This window comes from Bufo bufo, chromosome 1 (assembly GCF_905171765.1).
Source record: "Bufo bufo chromosome 1, aBufBuf1.1, whole genome shotgun sequence".
Taxonomy (NCBI): Eukaryota; Metazoa; Chordata; class Amphibia; order Anura; family Bufonidae; genus Bufo; species Bufo bufo.
This window is the reverse complement of record NC_053389.1, coordinates 606,292,904-606,310,233: the sequence shown is the minus strand read 5'-3', so window position 1 is coordinate 606,310,233 and position 17,330 is coordinate 606,292,904. Positions and strand designations below refer to the sequence as shown.

The 17,330-nt window shown below is 41.8% G+C and overlaps 1 protein-coding gene across 1 annotated transcript in view; it reads right to left on the bottom strand.

Moving 5' to 3' along the window:
- Positions 1 to 1,425: 1,425 nt before the first annotated feature.
- ISL2 (ISL LIM homeobox 2) overlaps positions 1,426 to 17,330 on the bottom strand; it is a 30,447-nt gene continuing 14,542 nt past the window's right edge. The window contains exons 4-6 of the mRNA XM_040415757.1: positions 13,911 to 14,191; positions 9,735 to 9,902; positions 1,426 to 1,774 (exon numbers count right to left, since the gene is read on the bottom strand). Of these exons, the coding sequence (XP_040271691.1) occupies positions 1,658 to 1,774; positions 9,735 to 9,902; positions 13,911 to 14,191 (566 nt within the window). The 3' untranslated portion in view covers positions 1,426 to 1,657. The remainder of the gene's footprint in view (positions 1,775 to 9,734; positions 9,903 to 13,910; positions 14,192 to 17,330) is intronic.

Sequence of the window (17,330 nt, the reverse complement as noted above, 5' to 3'; positions counted from 1 at the left end):
TGGCACAGTATATATCAGTAGGTAAGAACACTGTTAAAATTGCATATCTGACATATTGCGATATGACTTGTGGAAATGTACAAAAATCCAAAAGAGCTCCCTCCTTCTGAACAATATAGGTGGGTGTCTTCTGGAGGACTTACTTGGGCAAACACCTATGCAATAAAAAAGGCAATGAAGACAGCCCTTACATACAACTTACAAAAAATGATGCTTCACTGTATCAGTAGTGTATATGACAACACACTTATCCTTTGTGCATGGACCATGTGAGCTTTATATTAATTTTCCTTGTCTTATTTGTGTGGTCAGTGAGCCAAGACCCTTAAAACCGTTAAAAGAAAAGTGAACACAGCACTCTTCTGAGCCATGTGTCATTTTTTCATAACTAGATCCCCCTTTTTCTTTGTAAATCAGTTTTGTCAATTTCTGTAAATCGGTTGCACACAGGGCAACTTGAAAACCATGCTCTCATTTTTCCCGACATATATGACACTCATATATGACATCTCACCTAATGAGATTCATGTGACTATAATGCACATGCATTCTTCTAACTCCGTGTCATGTCAGAAGATTTGTAAGCTCTTCATCATACGTTCATGTCCATGATGAGATCCATGACAAGATGGGCAGTGGTTCTTCCGTGAAGATGTCTGTGATCTGCGTTTGGTCTGTGTGTCTGTATGTTTGCCCTCTGCATGTTATCCGTAGTCCATGGACTCAGCTAGGCTGAAAATTAGTTTCCAGAACATCTACCGATGATCTGTGAAAACCAATGACCAAACACAAATGCTATATGTGTTGTGTCCATGGTTGTCACAGACCTTTAGACCATAATGTGAAGGATCTATAATCATGGCCACAAAAGGGCATGCTTCAGTGGTGACACCACATGCCCACTGTCTGTGTAAAACCACTGGTTATGTAGGTAAAAGTCAATGGGTATGTGTGCTGTCTGAGGAGACCATGGGCAGCACACTTCCGTGTTCACTAACATGTAAATAAGGTGAATCTTCAGGATCAGAACCAATTTCTCAAGATTTCATCAGAATTGCTTTGCATGCAATTTACATATTTTTTCTATTCATGTAACTCATTACTGGCTAATATAAAGCTACTCGCTCTCCTATCTTTAGTCACATTTTGTTATAATAGGAGACATCAGAGCTTCAGAATATTTTTTATTAACATTTCATAACTGTGTTTTTGACAATAAATATTAATAACTTACTTTTGTTCGATAATAAAGTCCTCGATCCACAAGATAAATTACCAAGTTCACCAAATGTCTCAGCATTTGATATGTATAAATATTTCAAGTCCTTTGAGTTTAGGTAAGAAGACAGAGTCTCAGCCAGTTGAACACTTCAAGGCAGATGATATTTTCCTTATTGGAAGGTCAACTGGTACACGATTAGAGTCATCCTCCTCTGAGATGAGTTGTCGGTGAGACCAGTTCAAAAAAGAACCATAAATTCCTGTTTTCTTCCCAAATCCTAGTAAAAAGTTTGAAATGTGCAGGTTCCAGACTGATGCACAGCCCTGAAGATAAGAAGGAGGTTCCTGCAGAATTAGTGCTTGGGGTTTGTTCTCAGTTTGTAGTGTCAAGGGGAATCATGCAGGATCCATGCTGCTCAGTCCCAGTGTAAAGATCTCACGTTTCCACAGGGCTGGGGACCATGCTGTTGGGGGTGTCTGGAAGCTGAGAGGACAGAGAGGTGATATCGCTCCCAGAAGAGTTACCCAGAGAACCTGATTCTGAGAAAGATACCTAGAAAATAGTAGAAACACCTCGGTGAGTTTGGAGATATCTGAAGAAGACTTTGGGCTTCAGAGCAATGCTACACATTAAAGGGGTTATCCAAGTTATATAAATGTATGCTAATAACTATTATATCATTATATTAAACTGTTTTGTATATCACTTACTTTAGTGATTTTGCTCTGTTTAGCCAGTTCCGATTTGGGTCATGTGACCCCCGACGTCATCAACCCTGCTCAGGCGCTGACGTCTCGTTTACAAGCTTCTCCCTGCTTGAGGAAGTGGCCAGGCTCTGTAAACGAGACGTCAGAGCCTTTGGTGCCCGACCCTCTCTCGCTCTCCTCACACAGCCTTGGCGATGGTAAGCGATCGCGCATGCGCGATACTTACCAGAGCCAAGGTGATACATTTTCTCCAGCAGCAGGGTATGTGTCTGGCTCCTTCCCTCACATGGGCCAGTTTACCTGTTCCCCTCCCGCATCTGGGGATTGTTATTACAGCCCTGGCCCCCTCAACAAGTCCCCATTACACTGTTAATACCACCCCCTGGGGGGAAAAAAAGAAATAATTGTCCATCATATAGATATAGCTATAGCTATATCTAAGCCAGGGGTGGGGAACCTCCGGCCCGAGGGCCGTATGCGGCCCACGGTATCATTTCATGTGGCCCCCGGCCCCCTGCCAGAACATAATGTGAAAATGCTTATGACCCCTTCCATTATGGAAGCGGTCATTAGCATACGGGAGGCACAGGAAGGTGAGAACAGCACTGCACTGGCTGTCCTCACCTTCCCTGGTCTTCTTTCAGCCCCACACTGTGTCCTGACACATCCAGCGTCAGGACGCAGTGCACATAGACGTGCACTATGACCTGACGCTGTGCGGTGTGAGGTGACAATATAGTGCGGCAGGAAGAAGAACAGGGAGGGTAAGTGAATCTGCCAATAGGCAGCGCCGTACGGAGCTGGAGAGGTAAGTTTATTTGTTTATCTTAAATACAGTATCTGATCTGATGTCTGATTGGGGCTGATCTGAGGCTAAAGGAGGGTGGGGAGGGTCTGATGGGGGTCTGATCTGAGGCTTGGGAGGGTCTGATCTGAGGCTGGGGGTGTCTGATCTGAGGCTGGGGTTTGATAGGGGTCTGATCTGAGACTAGGGGGGCTGATGGGGGCTGATCTGAGGCTGGGGAGGGTCTGATGGGGGCTGATCTGAGGCTAGGGAGGGTATTATGAAGGTCTGATCTGAGGCTGGGGTTTGATAGGGGTCTGATCTGAGACTAGGGGGGCTGATGGGGGCTGATCTGAGGCTGGGGAGGGTCTGATGGGGGCTGATCTGAGGCTAGGGAGGGTATTATGAAGGTCTGATCTGAGGCTGGGGGGTCTTATAGGGGCTGATCTGACCCTGGGGGGTCTGATGGGGGCTGATCTGAGGCTGGGCGTCTGATCCGGGTCTGGTCTGAGGCTGGGGGTCTGATGGGAGTCTGATCTGAAGCTAGGAAGGGTCTGATTGGGGTCTAATCTGAGGCTTAGAGGTCTGATGGGAGTCTGATCTGAGGCTGATGTAGGCCTGGGGGGTCTGATAGGAGGCTGATTTCAGGCTGATGGAGGTGGGGGCAGATATTTTGCTGAGAAAGGGACAAAGGCAGGGACAGTTGCGAAGAAAGAGGCAGGGAGAGTGAAAGCTGGGTGAACCCCTCTCTGGACCCCCTGGGTTTAGCTTCCTGCCATTAATGTCAAATAAGTAACATTCTGAACTTAAAAATTAGACTGCTATGTGTGGTCAATATGGCGCCTGTATTGTATGTAATATACTGTATATATATAGTGCAGGCGCTATTTTGTGCTGCAAAAATACAGCCCTCTAGATTATTTTAATTGAAGTGCAATTTCTGTAACTTATCCCTAAGTCAATTATATGTTTGACCAAATACAGCAGTAAAATTTTTTTATTGAGAATTTTGTATGGCCCCCGAATGATGTTACAAATATCCAAATGGCCCTTGGCAGCAAAATGGTTCCCCACCGCTGATCTAAGCTTTAGCTATATCTAAGCTATATCTGCATCCAATATACACTCACCTAAAGAATTATTAGGAACACCTGTTCTATTTCTCATTAATGCAATTATCTAGTCAACCAATCACATGGCAGTTGCTTCAATGCATTTAGGGGTGTGGTCCTGGTCAAGACAATCTCCTGAACTCCAAACTGAATGTCAGAATGGGAAAAATTTTGAGCGTGGCATGGTTGTTGGTGCCAGACGGGCCGGTCTGAGTATTTCACAATCTGCTCAGTTACTGGGATTTTCACGCACAACCATTTCTAGGGTTTACAAAGAATGGTGTGAAAAGGGAAAAACATCCAGTATGCGGCAGTCCTGTGGGCAAAAATGCCTTGTGGATGCTAGAGGTCAGAGGAGAATGGGCCGACTGATTCAAGCTGATAGAAGAGCAACGTTGACTGAAATAACCACTCGTTACAACCGAGGTATGCAGCAAAGCATTTGTGAAGCCACAACACGCACAACCTTGAGGCGGATGGGCTACAACCGCAGAAGACCCCACCGGGTACCACTCATCTCCACTACAAATAGGAAAAAGAGGCTACAATTTGCACAAGCTCACCAAAATTGGACTGTTGAAGACTGGAAAAATGTTGCCTGGTCTGATGAGTCTCGATTTCTGTTGAGACATTCAAATGGTAGAGTCCGAATTTGGCGTAAACAGACTGAGAACATGTATCCATCCTCTGATGGCTACTTCCAGCAGGATAATGCACCATGTCACAAAGCTCGAATCATTTCAAATTGGTTTCTTGAACATGACAATGAGTTCACTGTACTAGAATGGCCCCCACAGTCACCTGATCTCAACCCAATAGAGCATCTTTAGGATGTGGTGGAAAGGGAGCTTCGTGCCCTGGATGTGCATCCCTCAAATCTCCATCAACTGCAAGATGCTATCCTATCAATATAGGCCAACATTTCTAAAGAATGCTATCAGCACCTTGTTGAATCAATGCCACGTAGAATTAAGGCAGTTCTGAAGGCAAAGGGGGGTCCAACACCGTATTAGTATGGTGTTCCTAATAATTCTTTAGGTGAGTGTATATCTTTATCTAAGCTATAGCCATATTGAAGCTATATCTAAATAATATAGATATAGCTTAGATACAGCTATAGCTTAGATAACAGCTATAGATTAGAGACAGATATATGTCCATCTTATAGATAGAGCTGTAGCTGTATCAGAGCTGTAGCTGTATCTGAGCTGTAGCTGTATCTGCAATGTGAGGAAGATCTGTCTGTGTGAGCTAGGAGATGATCATGTGACTGTTTCTTTATGCAAACTTAGGTTGTGCAGAGCAGGGTGAGGGGAAGGTCAGATTGTTCACACCCACAAATATTCATGAGGCAGAGCTCAGGCTTTGTTGTTACACGCCCCCTCACCTTGTACGTCAGCATGTAAACAAAGCAATGACAGAACCATGAAAAGGTGTAAGTATGGGTTTCTCTCTTAATAAATCAAGCTAAACCAATGTATATGTATGTCCTGATGAGTTTTATGAGGTTTTAATTTTTTTCCCCATAACTCGGATAACCCCTTTAAGTAGTGAAGTAGACTTCAATGACTTCTTTAGAAATGTAAAAGAACGTCAGGAAGTATCAGTACATGAAGTGCAAACACTGTATTAGGGTGGCTGAATATATATCAGTTGCGTCTAAGTACTTTTTTTATTGCACTAGCCAGACACATCTGATATATGTGCATTTTAGTGCACATCCAGTGTCCATAGACTGATAGCACAGAACAGAAAGTAACAAGCATGCAACATTTTTCTATCTGGCACTATTTGACATCTGACATCATAACTGATGGGGCAGATGATGATGAACGAGCCCACAGAAAACTATAGGATCGGCTCTAGCCACAGTTTCCCTCTGGCATTTCTACACCACGTCTTAAGGATACTGAGCTGGATCGCTGGATATATGTGGAAGGGCCTAATTATACATGATGTTAAAATGTCGCAGTTGAAAGCTGCCACAGAATAAACAAGGAGGATGGCAGCTATGAGTAAGAGGCTTTGAGTAAGGCCTCATGCACACGAACGTATTTTCTTTCCGTGTCCGTTCCGTTTTTTTGTGGACCGTATACGGAACCATTCTTTTCAATGGGTCCGCAAAAAAAACGTAAGTTACTCTGTGTGCATTCCATTTCTATATGTCCGTTCCACAAAAAAATAGAACATGTCCTATTATTGTCCACATTACGGACAAGGATAGTACTGTTCTATTAGGAGCCAGCTGTTCCGTTCTGCAAAATACTGAATGCATACGGCTGTCATCCGTATTTTTGCGGATCCGTTTTTTGTGGATCGCAAAATACATACAGTCGTATGCATGAGGCCTTAGGATGATACATTACAAAGTGTTACTTCATGTGCTGAAACTTTATACACTACTCAAATTTGAAATTATAACATCAAGAAGTATAAGCCGTAGGGATACGCAAAATATGAAACCTCAAAAATCAGACCAAGTAGTGTGGCATCATAACTGATGGGCCAGATGATTATGAATAAACGCACATAAAACTATGGGATCATCTCTAGCCTTAGTTTCCCTCTGGCGCTCATACTGGATACTGAATACATAAAAAAAAAAACAACGAAAATTTTGTTTCCATCTTTTTATCATTTGTATATCAGTAAGGCTGAATTCACACTTCAGTTATTTGGTCAGTTATTTCCATCAGTTATTGTGAGCCAAAACCAGGTGCGGTTAAAAAACACAGAACAGGAGCAGATCTTTTCATTATACCTTATCTCTGAGCAGTGGCGTACTAAGGGGAAGCATAGGGCCCGGTCCGCGCGGGTGCCGGCTCTCAGGGTCCATTCACACGTCCGTGTGTGTGGATCCGCAAAACACGGACATCGGCGATGTGCGTTCCGCATTTTGTGGACCGGACATCGCCAGGCACTTAATAGACAATGCCTATTCTTGTCCGCAATTGCGGACAAGAATAGGACATGTTCTATATTTTTCGGGCTCGGAATTGCGGACCCGGAAGTGCGTATCCGCAATTCCGGATCCGGGCAGCACATTGTGCTGCCCCATAGAAATGAGTGGGTCCGCAATTCCGTTCCGCAAAATGCGGAACGAAATTGTGGACGTGTGAATGGACCCTCAAGGGGGTGCCAGAAGCAATTAGCACTTCTATCAATACAGATGGAAGCGCTCATTGCTGGAGCGCTGGAAGCTGCAGTCCTGTCCCTCACCGCTCAGCTCTCAGCGCTCCGCCCCTCCTTCAGGCCGGCGGCACACAGAATGGTGAAGCAGGAAGACTTCTCCCTGCTCCACCATTCAGCCTGAAGGCACAGATCGCGCTGCTGGCCTGTATGGGCGTAGACTGCAGCCTGGAAATCTGCATAAGCTCCGCCCACACAGTGCTGCAGAGCGATCTGTGCCTGCAGGAAAGAGAGGTATGTGAGCTTCAGGAACGGGACAAGGTGAGTAGTTACTGTGTTTTTTTTGTTTTTTTTTGTAATACAGAGGGGGCACATAGGGCTTTATTACTATGGAGGGGGCACAGACAGAGGACTTTATTACTATGGAGGGAGCACAGAGGACTTTATTTCTATGGAGGGGGCACTGAGGACTTTATTACTATGGAGGGGGCACAGAGGAAATTACTTATGTGAAGGGGGAACAATGGGCATTTCTACTATGAAGGGGGCACAGAGCCAGAGGGCATTACTACAATGAAGGGGGCACAGAGGGCATTATTACTGTGAAGGGGGCACAGTAGGCATTATTACTGTAAAGGGGAACAATAGGGGTTTCCACTATGGAGGGGGCACAGAGAGCATTACTAGCACAGAGGGCATTACTACTATTAAGGGGGCACAATGGGCATTATTACTGTGAAGGGGGCACAATGGGCATTATTACTGTGAAGGGGGCACAGTGGGCATTATTACTGTCAAGGGGGCACAGTGGGCATTATTACTGTAAAAGGGGGCACAGTGGGGATTACCACTATGGAGGGGGCACAGAGGGCATTACTAGCACAGTGGGCATTACTGCTATTAAGGGGGCACAATGGGCATTATTACTGTTAGGAGGGCACAGTGGGCATTATTACTATAAAGGGGGCACAATGGGGATTATTACTGTGAAGGGGGCACAATGGGGATTATTACTGTGAAGGGGGCACAAAGAGGGCATTACAACTGTGAAAGGGGCACAGAGAGGGCATATCTACTGTGAGGGGGCACAATGTGGGCATAACTACTGTGAGGGGGCACACATTTGTACAAAACTACTGTGAAGGTTCAACAATGAGGGCAATACTACTGTGAGGAGGTACAATATTTTTAAAGTATTGGGGGGGGGGGAGGGGTGCCAGGGAAAGGACCCACCCCAGGTGCCAAACCCCCTAGGCACGCCACTGTCTCTGTGTAGGCTTCACTACTGGTTTTGGCTCACAATAACTGATGGAAATAACCAACCAAATAACTGAAGTGAGAACTCAGCCTAACATGTCTGACGATCCTGTGATTTCCATAATTTCACAACTTTCCCTTCTTGGAGTGTAATATAATTTACCTTATTATGAAACCAATGCTGTAGTCTACAAATAAGTTACATGCTAATACGGAAATTGAATAAAGAATGTTAATGATAGGAGGTGGTGCTGAGACCCCCACCAATCGCTAGAATAAGGAGAGAGAAGCACCTATATGGCATTCTCTCTCCCCTCATAGAGGGAGACATGCTCACAAAAAGTCATTAGGGAAATTTATCGTAGGCCCCTATTTTTACATCAGTCTATGATTTCCCCGTGCGCTAACGGAGGCTGTATTTAATTTATGATAAGGTGCACGCCTCATCATAAATTAGGCGCGGCTCCAGAAGTCTGCTCACCTAAGCTGAAATCTACTCTAGCCCCTAGCCAGAAAATTAGTTGCAAGTGGCGTTTAAAAATTCTCAAACATGGTGTTTGTGACTTTTTTACCCTAGAAAATTGACAGGGAAATTATAAATTCTCTCCTATGAGTCTGGCTCCTGCAGCAAGGAGTGCACACTATAGGAGGTCTTCAGTAACACTTTAAGGTCTTTAACATAGCATCAAGTGGGAATCCCTTTTACTTTATTAGATGTTGGGGACATGTCTGTGCAGTTTTTACATGGTTTAATCACCTGTCTGTGTAGGGATGTTATACCATATGCTTTGGTAATAAAGTCATTTTATTAAAATGATGGAGGTGAAGTCTTGTGTGTGCATGTGTTATTAACTGTAAGTTTCAGTTTTGCGCTATTGATACATGTTGACTTGCTCTGTGTTTTGACTGGCGGTGCCCACCCATATTATTAATGGATTATTATTTCAATTTTTGGAACTGGATTTTGTTTTTTTTACAAAATTGCCTGCCTACCATAGTTTTGTTCTATGACAGGTTAACAGGGAACCCAGTAGAAACCATTGTGGAGACCCGTGCTGCTATACTGAATATTGGTTGTGTTCTAGACATAATTGACCCATGGTCATGACACCACATATCGCCAGATACAATGCTAGTGGAGCAAATGGACCTCCATAATCCCTCACATGACTAACAAAGACACTTATTTCACAGTTACCATAATATTGTGGATTTGCATTGAATTACTGGGACTAAATACATTATGTACTCTAATAAAAAAAATACAGTGATACATGTGGCCTACATTGTTCATGACAAACTGCATTTTTATCCAGTTTCACATGAAGAATCAAATAATATAATTTATGTCTCCACCAATGAATGCTCTTATTTTCATCCAGACTCAAAAATATTTTTTGTAGATTAGCCGGAATTTTCCTAAACTAGTATTAATGTACTTGAGTGTGCACTGCCCTAAATGAGTCAGTTCTCAGTACATGCCAGTCCTCCCTCTATCAGTGTACTATACATGCTTTCCTCACCAGCTGCTGAAATGCGGGTTGCTCCAAGTCGCTCTGCAATGCAAAGTCACTGAGTGCTTTCCATGGAGGTTGGTAGGTCTGTACTTCCACTGCGGCGCCTTGTACAGCACTGTCATGGCGGATGGGACTTCCTGCTATGAGTGGTGTGCCTGTTAACCCTTGAAGGCTCTGGAGAAATCATTAGATAAAGACTAGAGATGAGCAAAGTTTTGAAAAATTCGTTTCGCCAGCCTCTCCAAAGTTTGACAAGAAATATGATTTGTTAAGAATTAATTCATCACGAATCGCTATGTTAAAACCCTATTTACCCTTTTAATCAATGGGACCGTTTTTAGCAGACACTTAGACAGAAGTGCACCCGTCTAACAGCCGTTAAAAACAGTAATATGCTATTGCAATATGGCCTTTTGGGTTAAAAAAAAACACACACACACATCTTACAGTTGCTCACCCTGACGTCACCACGTGATCAAGCTGGGAACGCGCAGTGACATCATCACACTCAGCGCAGGTCCTTCAGCAGGTCTTTTTCAATGAAGAGAGGAGTGGACTGCCTCTGACCGAGCAAGTGGATGAGGTGAGTATTTTTTTTTCTGTTCTTTATAAGACAACTCCAGCCTTCATTTTAGGAAAAAGGATTCATTACCACGAAGTGCAAGGAAATTCGGCTTAGTTTAGAATCAAATTTTTCCTAAAGTTCAGACCAAATTCTACTTCGGATGCTTCGCTTCGCTCAACGCTAATACGGATGACTTACAAACAGCACTTTACAACAATGTGGCCCAAGTTTAAAGAAGAATTGTGTAAAAGGCTATTTAATGTACATTAAATATATGAAAAAAATTTGAATACCACAAACACTACAGATACGAAGCACAACGCACTGTACAGTGTGGCATATTTAAAAAAAAATAATCTTGCATGACACTGTATTCATAATGTATTAATATATCAATATATCAATATATATATATATTTAGAAACCCAAATTTTTCAAAAGATTAAATCCATCTTAGCAGGGTTCATTATCCTATCTATGCAACTTGTTAAGAAATAGTTCATAAGGAACCTTCGGCTCTTCAGACATGTCTATTTTCCAAATATTTGTATTTCCCTTATAATCCAAATAATGATTCTGGAGTATTTTCTTTCATAATTCTGCACTGTTTAATCCTCTTTCATTCACCTTGTCAATAGGGTGTGTCCTTGCACAATCTATTGTGATGGTATCCAATGAGTGCTAACAGTGTCAGGGTATGGCCAGATGGCATTGCTGGCTGCATGCAGCCAAGCCACGCCCACCTACAGCAGCCAATAGCCACATGATTTCACAGCAAGATTGTGTGGCCATTGGCTGCCTTGGATGGACGTGCCTTGGACACGTGCAGTCAGCTGTGCTGCCTAGCTATACCCTCAGACTATAGGGACTCACCCTATTGACAAGTGAAGTGGTCAATATATTGATATATTTCCAGGAGGAATAACATTGGATCAATACAATATAGAGTTCTAAGAAAATATACTGAGGAAGTATTTACTACAACAATGTCAGTGGCAGTGATCATGGTGCAATACCTAACTGCACCACTGGAGCTAGAACTTTGATGTGCATGACTGATCCTTTAAAGGGGTTAACCAGATGACAAAATTATTGTTTAAAAATCGATCTCCCACTGCTCCCATTCTCCAGCCATTAGCTATTTCCTATTCAGTCTCAACACAACAAATAACCGCTCAGTAAATCACTGGCTGCAGCATTAACCTGCCTCAGTTTTTGGCTGAGTAGTCATTTCCTGTGTGTCCAGAGGAACCAGGAACAGCCAGAACAGGTGAAGCAGGGGATTGTTAAAGGGGTTCTCCAGGGATTAAGAAAATTAAAATACTTAAATATTACTTTGTAATAATTATATTCTCAAATACCTTTCATTATTTATAATGGCTCGTTTTGTCTGGGGAGCAATTATCAGGAGAAACAAAATGGCCACTGTCCTATTAGTGCACACAAAACCTGTCCTGATCACAAATGAGGACAAGTTACTTCACAACACTGGGGTAAACAGCTCCCTCATCCTCCTACTCTCTACTTGCCAGGGATTATGATCCTGAATACAGATGATAAGAACTTTAGCTGAATCTCTGGGGAATTTTTTATTTATTTAAATATTTATTTATTCAATTTAAAAAAAAAGGTAACATCCTTACAAAAGAAAAACTAAACACAACCTGTCAAGCCATCGGCTCCAAACCTGACAAAAAATTATCCTTTCCATTCTTATCATATTGTTCACAAATTTACTCCATTCTATTCTAGAAGGTGGGTCTTTTTTGATCCATCCTTTTAGGATAAGAAGTCTTGCCTGGAACAACAACTTTCTAAGTTCCTGTTTAATCATTCTAGAAACCTCCAAATGCCTTGTACCACCCATTATACAAGCCACTGGATCATCCACTACCTGTACTCCCAAAATAATATTCATAGTATCAGGAATCTCAAAACAATACCTAAATAATTTTGGACATCTCCAAACTAAATGAAACAATCCTGCCTGTTCCCTACCACATCTGGGGCATTCATCTGTGGACTTCAAACCCATTTTCTTTAATACTACTGGTGAACGGTATAACCTGTGGATAAAAAAAATTGTCAAACCCCATGTGAAGCCTTCATTGAGACCAAGGGTCTATTCCTCAATACATCTTCCCAATGTTCATCCGATAACCCCTCAATATCTTTTCTCCATTTCTCTTTTGCTATTATTTTAATCTTCCTTTGTTTAAACTTTAATAGTAATTTATATCTTCTCGAAATACCCCCCTTTACTTTCCTATTATCTAAAAATGTATTAATATTTTCCACTGGGGCCTTCTTATATCTCTCCTGATCTTCTGATGATGAGTAGATTGCATCCCCCTCAATTGCAAAAATCAGAAGAAATCTTTATTAGGAATCCCATACTCTTCTCTCAAACTTTCAAAATCCTTTAGTAAATCCCCCTCAAAATGTGACAAAGTTGACCTATCCCTCTATTTTCCCAATTTACATAGTGCTTTATTTTCTGAATTTCCCTCAAATTTATATTACTTCATAAAGGCGTGAACTCCAAATAACTTTTAATTTCCATTATACTTTTAATCTCTCTCCAAACTTGATACATCAATTTAAATACATAATTGTCTATATTTATACTCCCCAATATTCCAGATTCTAATAACCTGCACCAACCTAACTTGATTATCCTTAAACCCAATTTTCTGTAAGTGCCATCTAATTATTGGATTTATCTCTCCCCCAGTCATATGCCCATATTTTGAAACCAGGAAATACAAATACCAATTTGGGAGTGCCATTCCCCCCTCCTTAACAGATAACTGCAAGATCTCTTTTTTTATCCTAGGAACCCCTCCATTCCAAATAAATTCCCTCTGGGAAATTTAGTTCATGAGGAGACATGAAGTACAGAGAGGACGGACCGGACAGTCTGTGGTAATGGAAAGTGGATACAAGTGCTGCTGCTCATCAGCCACATCCTCATCTCCTCTCATGTCTCCTCATCTTCTCCATTCCCACAGAGATTTACCTGTATTCAGGACCATAATCCCTGACAAGCAGAGAGGAGGATGAGGCAGCACTATGGCTCAGTGCTGTGAAGTAATTTGTCCTCTTGTGTGATTAGGACAGGTTTTGTGTGTACTAATAGGACAGTGGCCATTTTATTTCTTCTGATGATTGCTCCCTAGACAAAACGAGCCATTATAACTAATGAAAGGTATTTGTGAATATATTTATTATAAAATAATATTTAAGAATTTACATTTTCCTGATTCCGGGAGAACGCCTTTAAGGTGAGTATATTTTATTATTTTACACCATTCTGAGCCTTTTTTTTAAAATGTGAGCCAACCAGAAAACCCCTTCAATGTAGTTTCAGTCACTATTTGAGGAACAAGAAGATAGCATTTCATTTTATTCACGTGTGGAATCAAACTACAAAACCTATCTTCTTGTGATTTATACTGCATCTGCTGTCTTCAGTTAAACGGTTATTATGAGCATCTCGGGAAAAGAAAGTCTCTGTAAGAACTTAGCAAGGTAAAATATCACTGGCACTTCATGGATTACATGACCCTTGTCATTCTAGTACTATTATCACCAATGCACTCAAGTATTTCACTTACAGTTTTGTCATTGAGTTGCTGTTGTTGTTGAAGTTGTTTCATGAGAATGGATTTCTTCTTGTCTTTACAACGCTTATTCTGAAACCAGACACGGATCACCCTAGGGCTAAGACCAGTCATCTCAACAAGCTGCTCCTTCATCAAGGCATCTGGTCGGGGGTTGGCTGCGTAGCACGTTCGTAGAGTGTGTAGCTGCTTCTCATTCAAAACTGTCCGTACTCTTGTGGTCTTCTCTGTCTGCTTGTGGATATGAGACCTAAGTGATGACGATCTGCCAGTGTCTAGCACAAAGAAAAATAAATATCATGAATATACCAGGCTGATATAACTTTAAACTGTAATATGACCATAAAGATAAGAGGGCACCCAAGTGTCCCCAGAACAGAATATGTTTACTACATTGTTGTCCCTGCTTACTAGCACCCATGTGCCACCACCACATAGGATCCTGCCGATGTATCATACCACATTTTACCATAATATTAGATAACTAAACACTGCTCATTACCATGTAGTTTATGATAAAAAAGTAACCTCAGGGCAATACCTGTCACCATGTAACGCAGTGCAGTCTGCATGCAGCATGGTATAGAACAGGAAGAGCTGAGCAGATTGGTATAATGTTTGGTGGAAAAAGATTCAGTAATACTTGTTAGGGTGGATGCACATACATATCAGTTAGGCCTCATGCACACGGACGTATTTTCTTTCCGTGTTCGTTCCGGGTTTTTTGCGGACTGTATACGGAACCATTCCTTTCAATAGGTCTGCAAAGAAAATGGAAGTTACTCCATGTGCATTCCATTTCTGTATGTCCATATTTCCGTTCCACAAAAAAATAGAACATGTCCTATTATTGTCCGCATTATGGACAAGAATAGTACTGTTCTATTAGGGGCCAGCTGTTCCGTTCCGCAAAATACGGAATGCACACGGATGGCATCCGTATCTTTTGCGGATCCATTTTTTGTGGATTGCACAATACATACGGTTCTAGTACACAGGTACGGCATCTACAGATTGATAGCGCCCAACATCCGGCATCACAAATGATGCGCTAGATAAATATGAATGATCCCATAGAAAACTATAGGATCTGTTCTGGCTTTGGTTTCCCACCAGTGTTTTTTGTACCATACTGGAGGAAATATGAGCCATTTCGCTGGATATATATGAAAGGGTCCTAATTTATTTGTTTCATCTCTGCTATTTCTGACTTCAGTAGCAGGGGAATTGTCTTATCAGGTATTGATAGCATTCTCTGTGTAAGTGTGTATACATAGATAGCTGTCAGTCACTGATAGTTGTACATGGAGGAGGTGTTATCAAGGATTGATAGCATTCTCTGTGTGTGTATACAGAGATAGATGTCAGTCACTTATATCTGTACACAGGAAGGTGTTATCAGTGATTGATAGCATTCTCTGTGTAAGTGTGTATACATAGATAGCTGTCAGTCAGTGATAGTTGTACATGGAGGAAACATAGAAACATAGAAACATAGAATGTGTCGGCAGATAAGAACCATTTGGCCCATCTAGTCTGCCCAATATACTGAATACTATGGATAGCCCCCGGCCCTATCTTATATGAAGGATGGCCTTATGCCTATCCCATGCTTGAGGTGTTATCAAGGATTGATAGCATTCTCTGTGTAAGTGTGTATACAGAGATAGCTGTCAGTCACTTATATCTGTACACAGGAAGGTGTTATCAGTGATTGATAGCATTCACTGTGTAAGTGTGTATACAGAGATACCTGTCAGTCACTGATAGCTGTACAAGGTGGAGGTGTTATCAATGATTTATAGCATTCTCTAAGTGTGTATACATAGATAGTTGTCAGTCACTGATAGCTGTACAAGGCAGAGGTGTTATCAATGATTGATAGCATTCTCTGTGTAAGTGTGTATACAGAGATAGTTGTCAGTCACTGATAGATATACACAGGGGAGGTGTTATCAGTGATTACTAGCACTCTCTGTGTAATTTTGTATACAGAGATAGCTGTCAGTCACGGATACTTGTACATGGAGGAGGTGTTATCTGTGTTTGATAGTATTCTCTGTGTAAGTGTGTATACAGAGATAGTTGTCAGTCACTGATAGATGTACACAGGAGAGGTGTTATCAGTAATTACTAGCACTCTCTGTGTAATTTTGTATACAGAGATAGCTGTCAGTCACGGATACTTGTACATGGAGGAGGTGTTATCTGTGATTGATAGTATTCTCTGTGTACGTGTGTATACAGAGATAGCGGTCAGTCACTGATAGCTGTACACAGGGGAGGTGTTATCAGTAATTGATAGCATTCTTTATGTAGTTGTGTATACAAAGGTAGCTGTCAGTCACTGATAGCTGTACAAGGGGTCGGTGTTATAAGTAATTGATAGCATTCTTTGTGTTAGTGTAAATACATAGATAGCTGTCATTCACTGATAGTTGTACACAGGGGAGATGTTATCAGTGATTGATAGCATTCTCTGTGTAAGTGTGTATACAGAGATAGCTGTCGGTCCCTGATAGTTGTACACAGAGGAGGTGCTATCAGTGATTGATAGCATTCTCTGTGTAAGTGTGTATACAGAGATAGCTGTTAGTCACTGATAGTTGTACACGGGGGGGTTATCAGTGATTGATAGCATTCTGTGTGTATACAGACATAGCTGTCAGTCACTGATAGCTGTACATGGTGGAGGTGTTATCAGTGATTGATAGCATTCTCTGTGTAAGCGTGTATACAGAGATAGCTGTCAGTCACTGATAGCTGTACACAGGGCATTTGTGTTTGACCATTTACAATGATGGCACGACAAGCTGCTACACAACTTATAAAAAGATGCAATGACATAAAAACCAATGACCGGTCAAGGCAATGACTGAAGGAAAGTTCATGTATAGTTAGTCAATTGAGGAATCTGATTCACCTGTAGTGATTCTTATTTCTCCACAGAGCAGGTTAGTTTATGATTAATGAATATAAGCAATAAGATGGATATAATAGTAATGAGAACTCATTATGGATTTCAATGTGTCATGGATTTTTCCCGGTATGTGCAATTAAAGGGGTCCTCCTGTCTCAAATATTTGATGCCTATAAATGTCTAAGGCTTGCCTCACATATATCAGTTATGTTCTTCCAGTTGTTGTTTTTTGTGGACCCAGGCACAACTGATGTATGTGTAGTGCACTTTAGAGCACAGGTCCAACGTCCATGGAGGGCAGCGCTGGACAGAAAAAACAATGCATGCATAATTTTTTTGTCTGGCACTATTTGACATTTGGCATCACAACTGATGCCCTGAATTTATACGCACAAGGCCACAAAAAACTATGGGATCAGTTCTAGCTTCAGTTTCCCTCTGGAATTTGGAGCCAGATTGCTTGCTTTTTTGTGAAGGGGTCCTGATAAATGTAG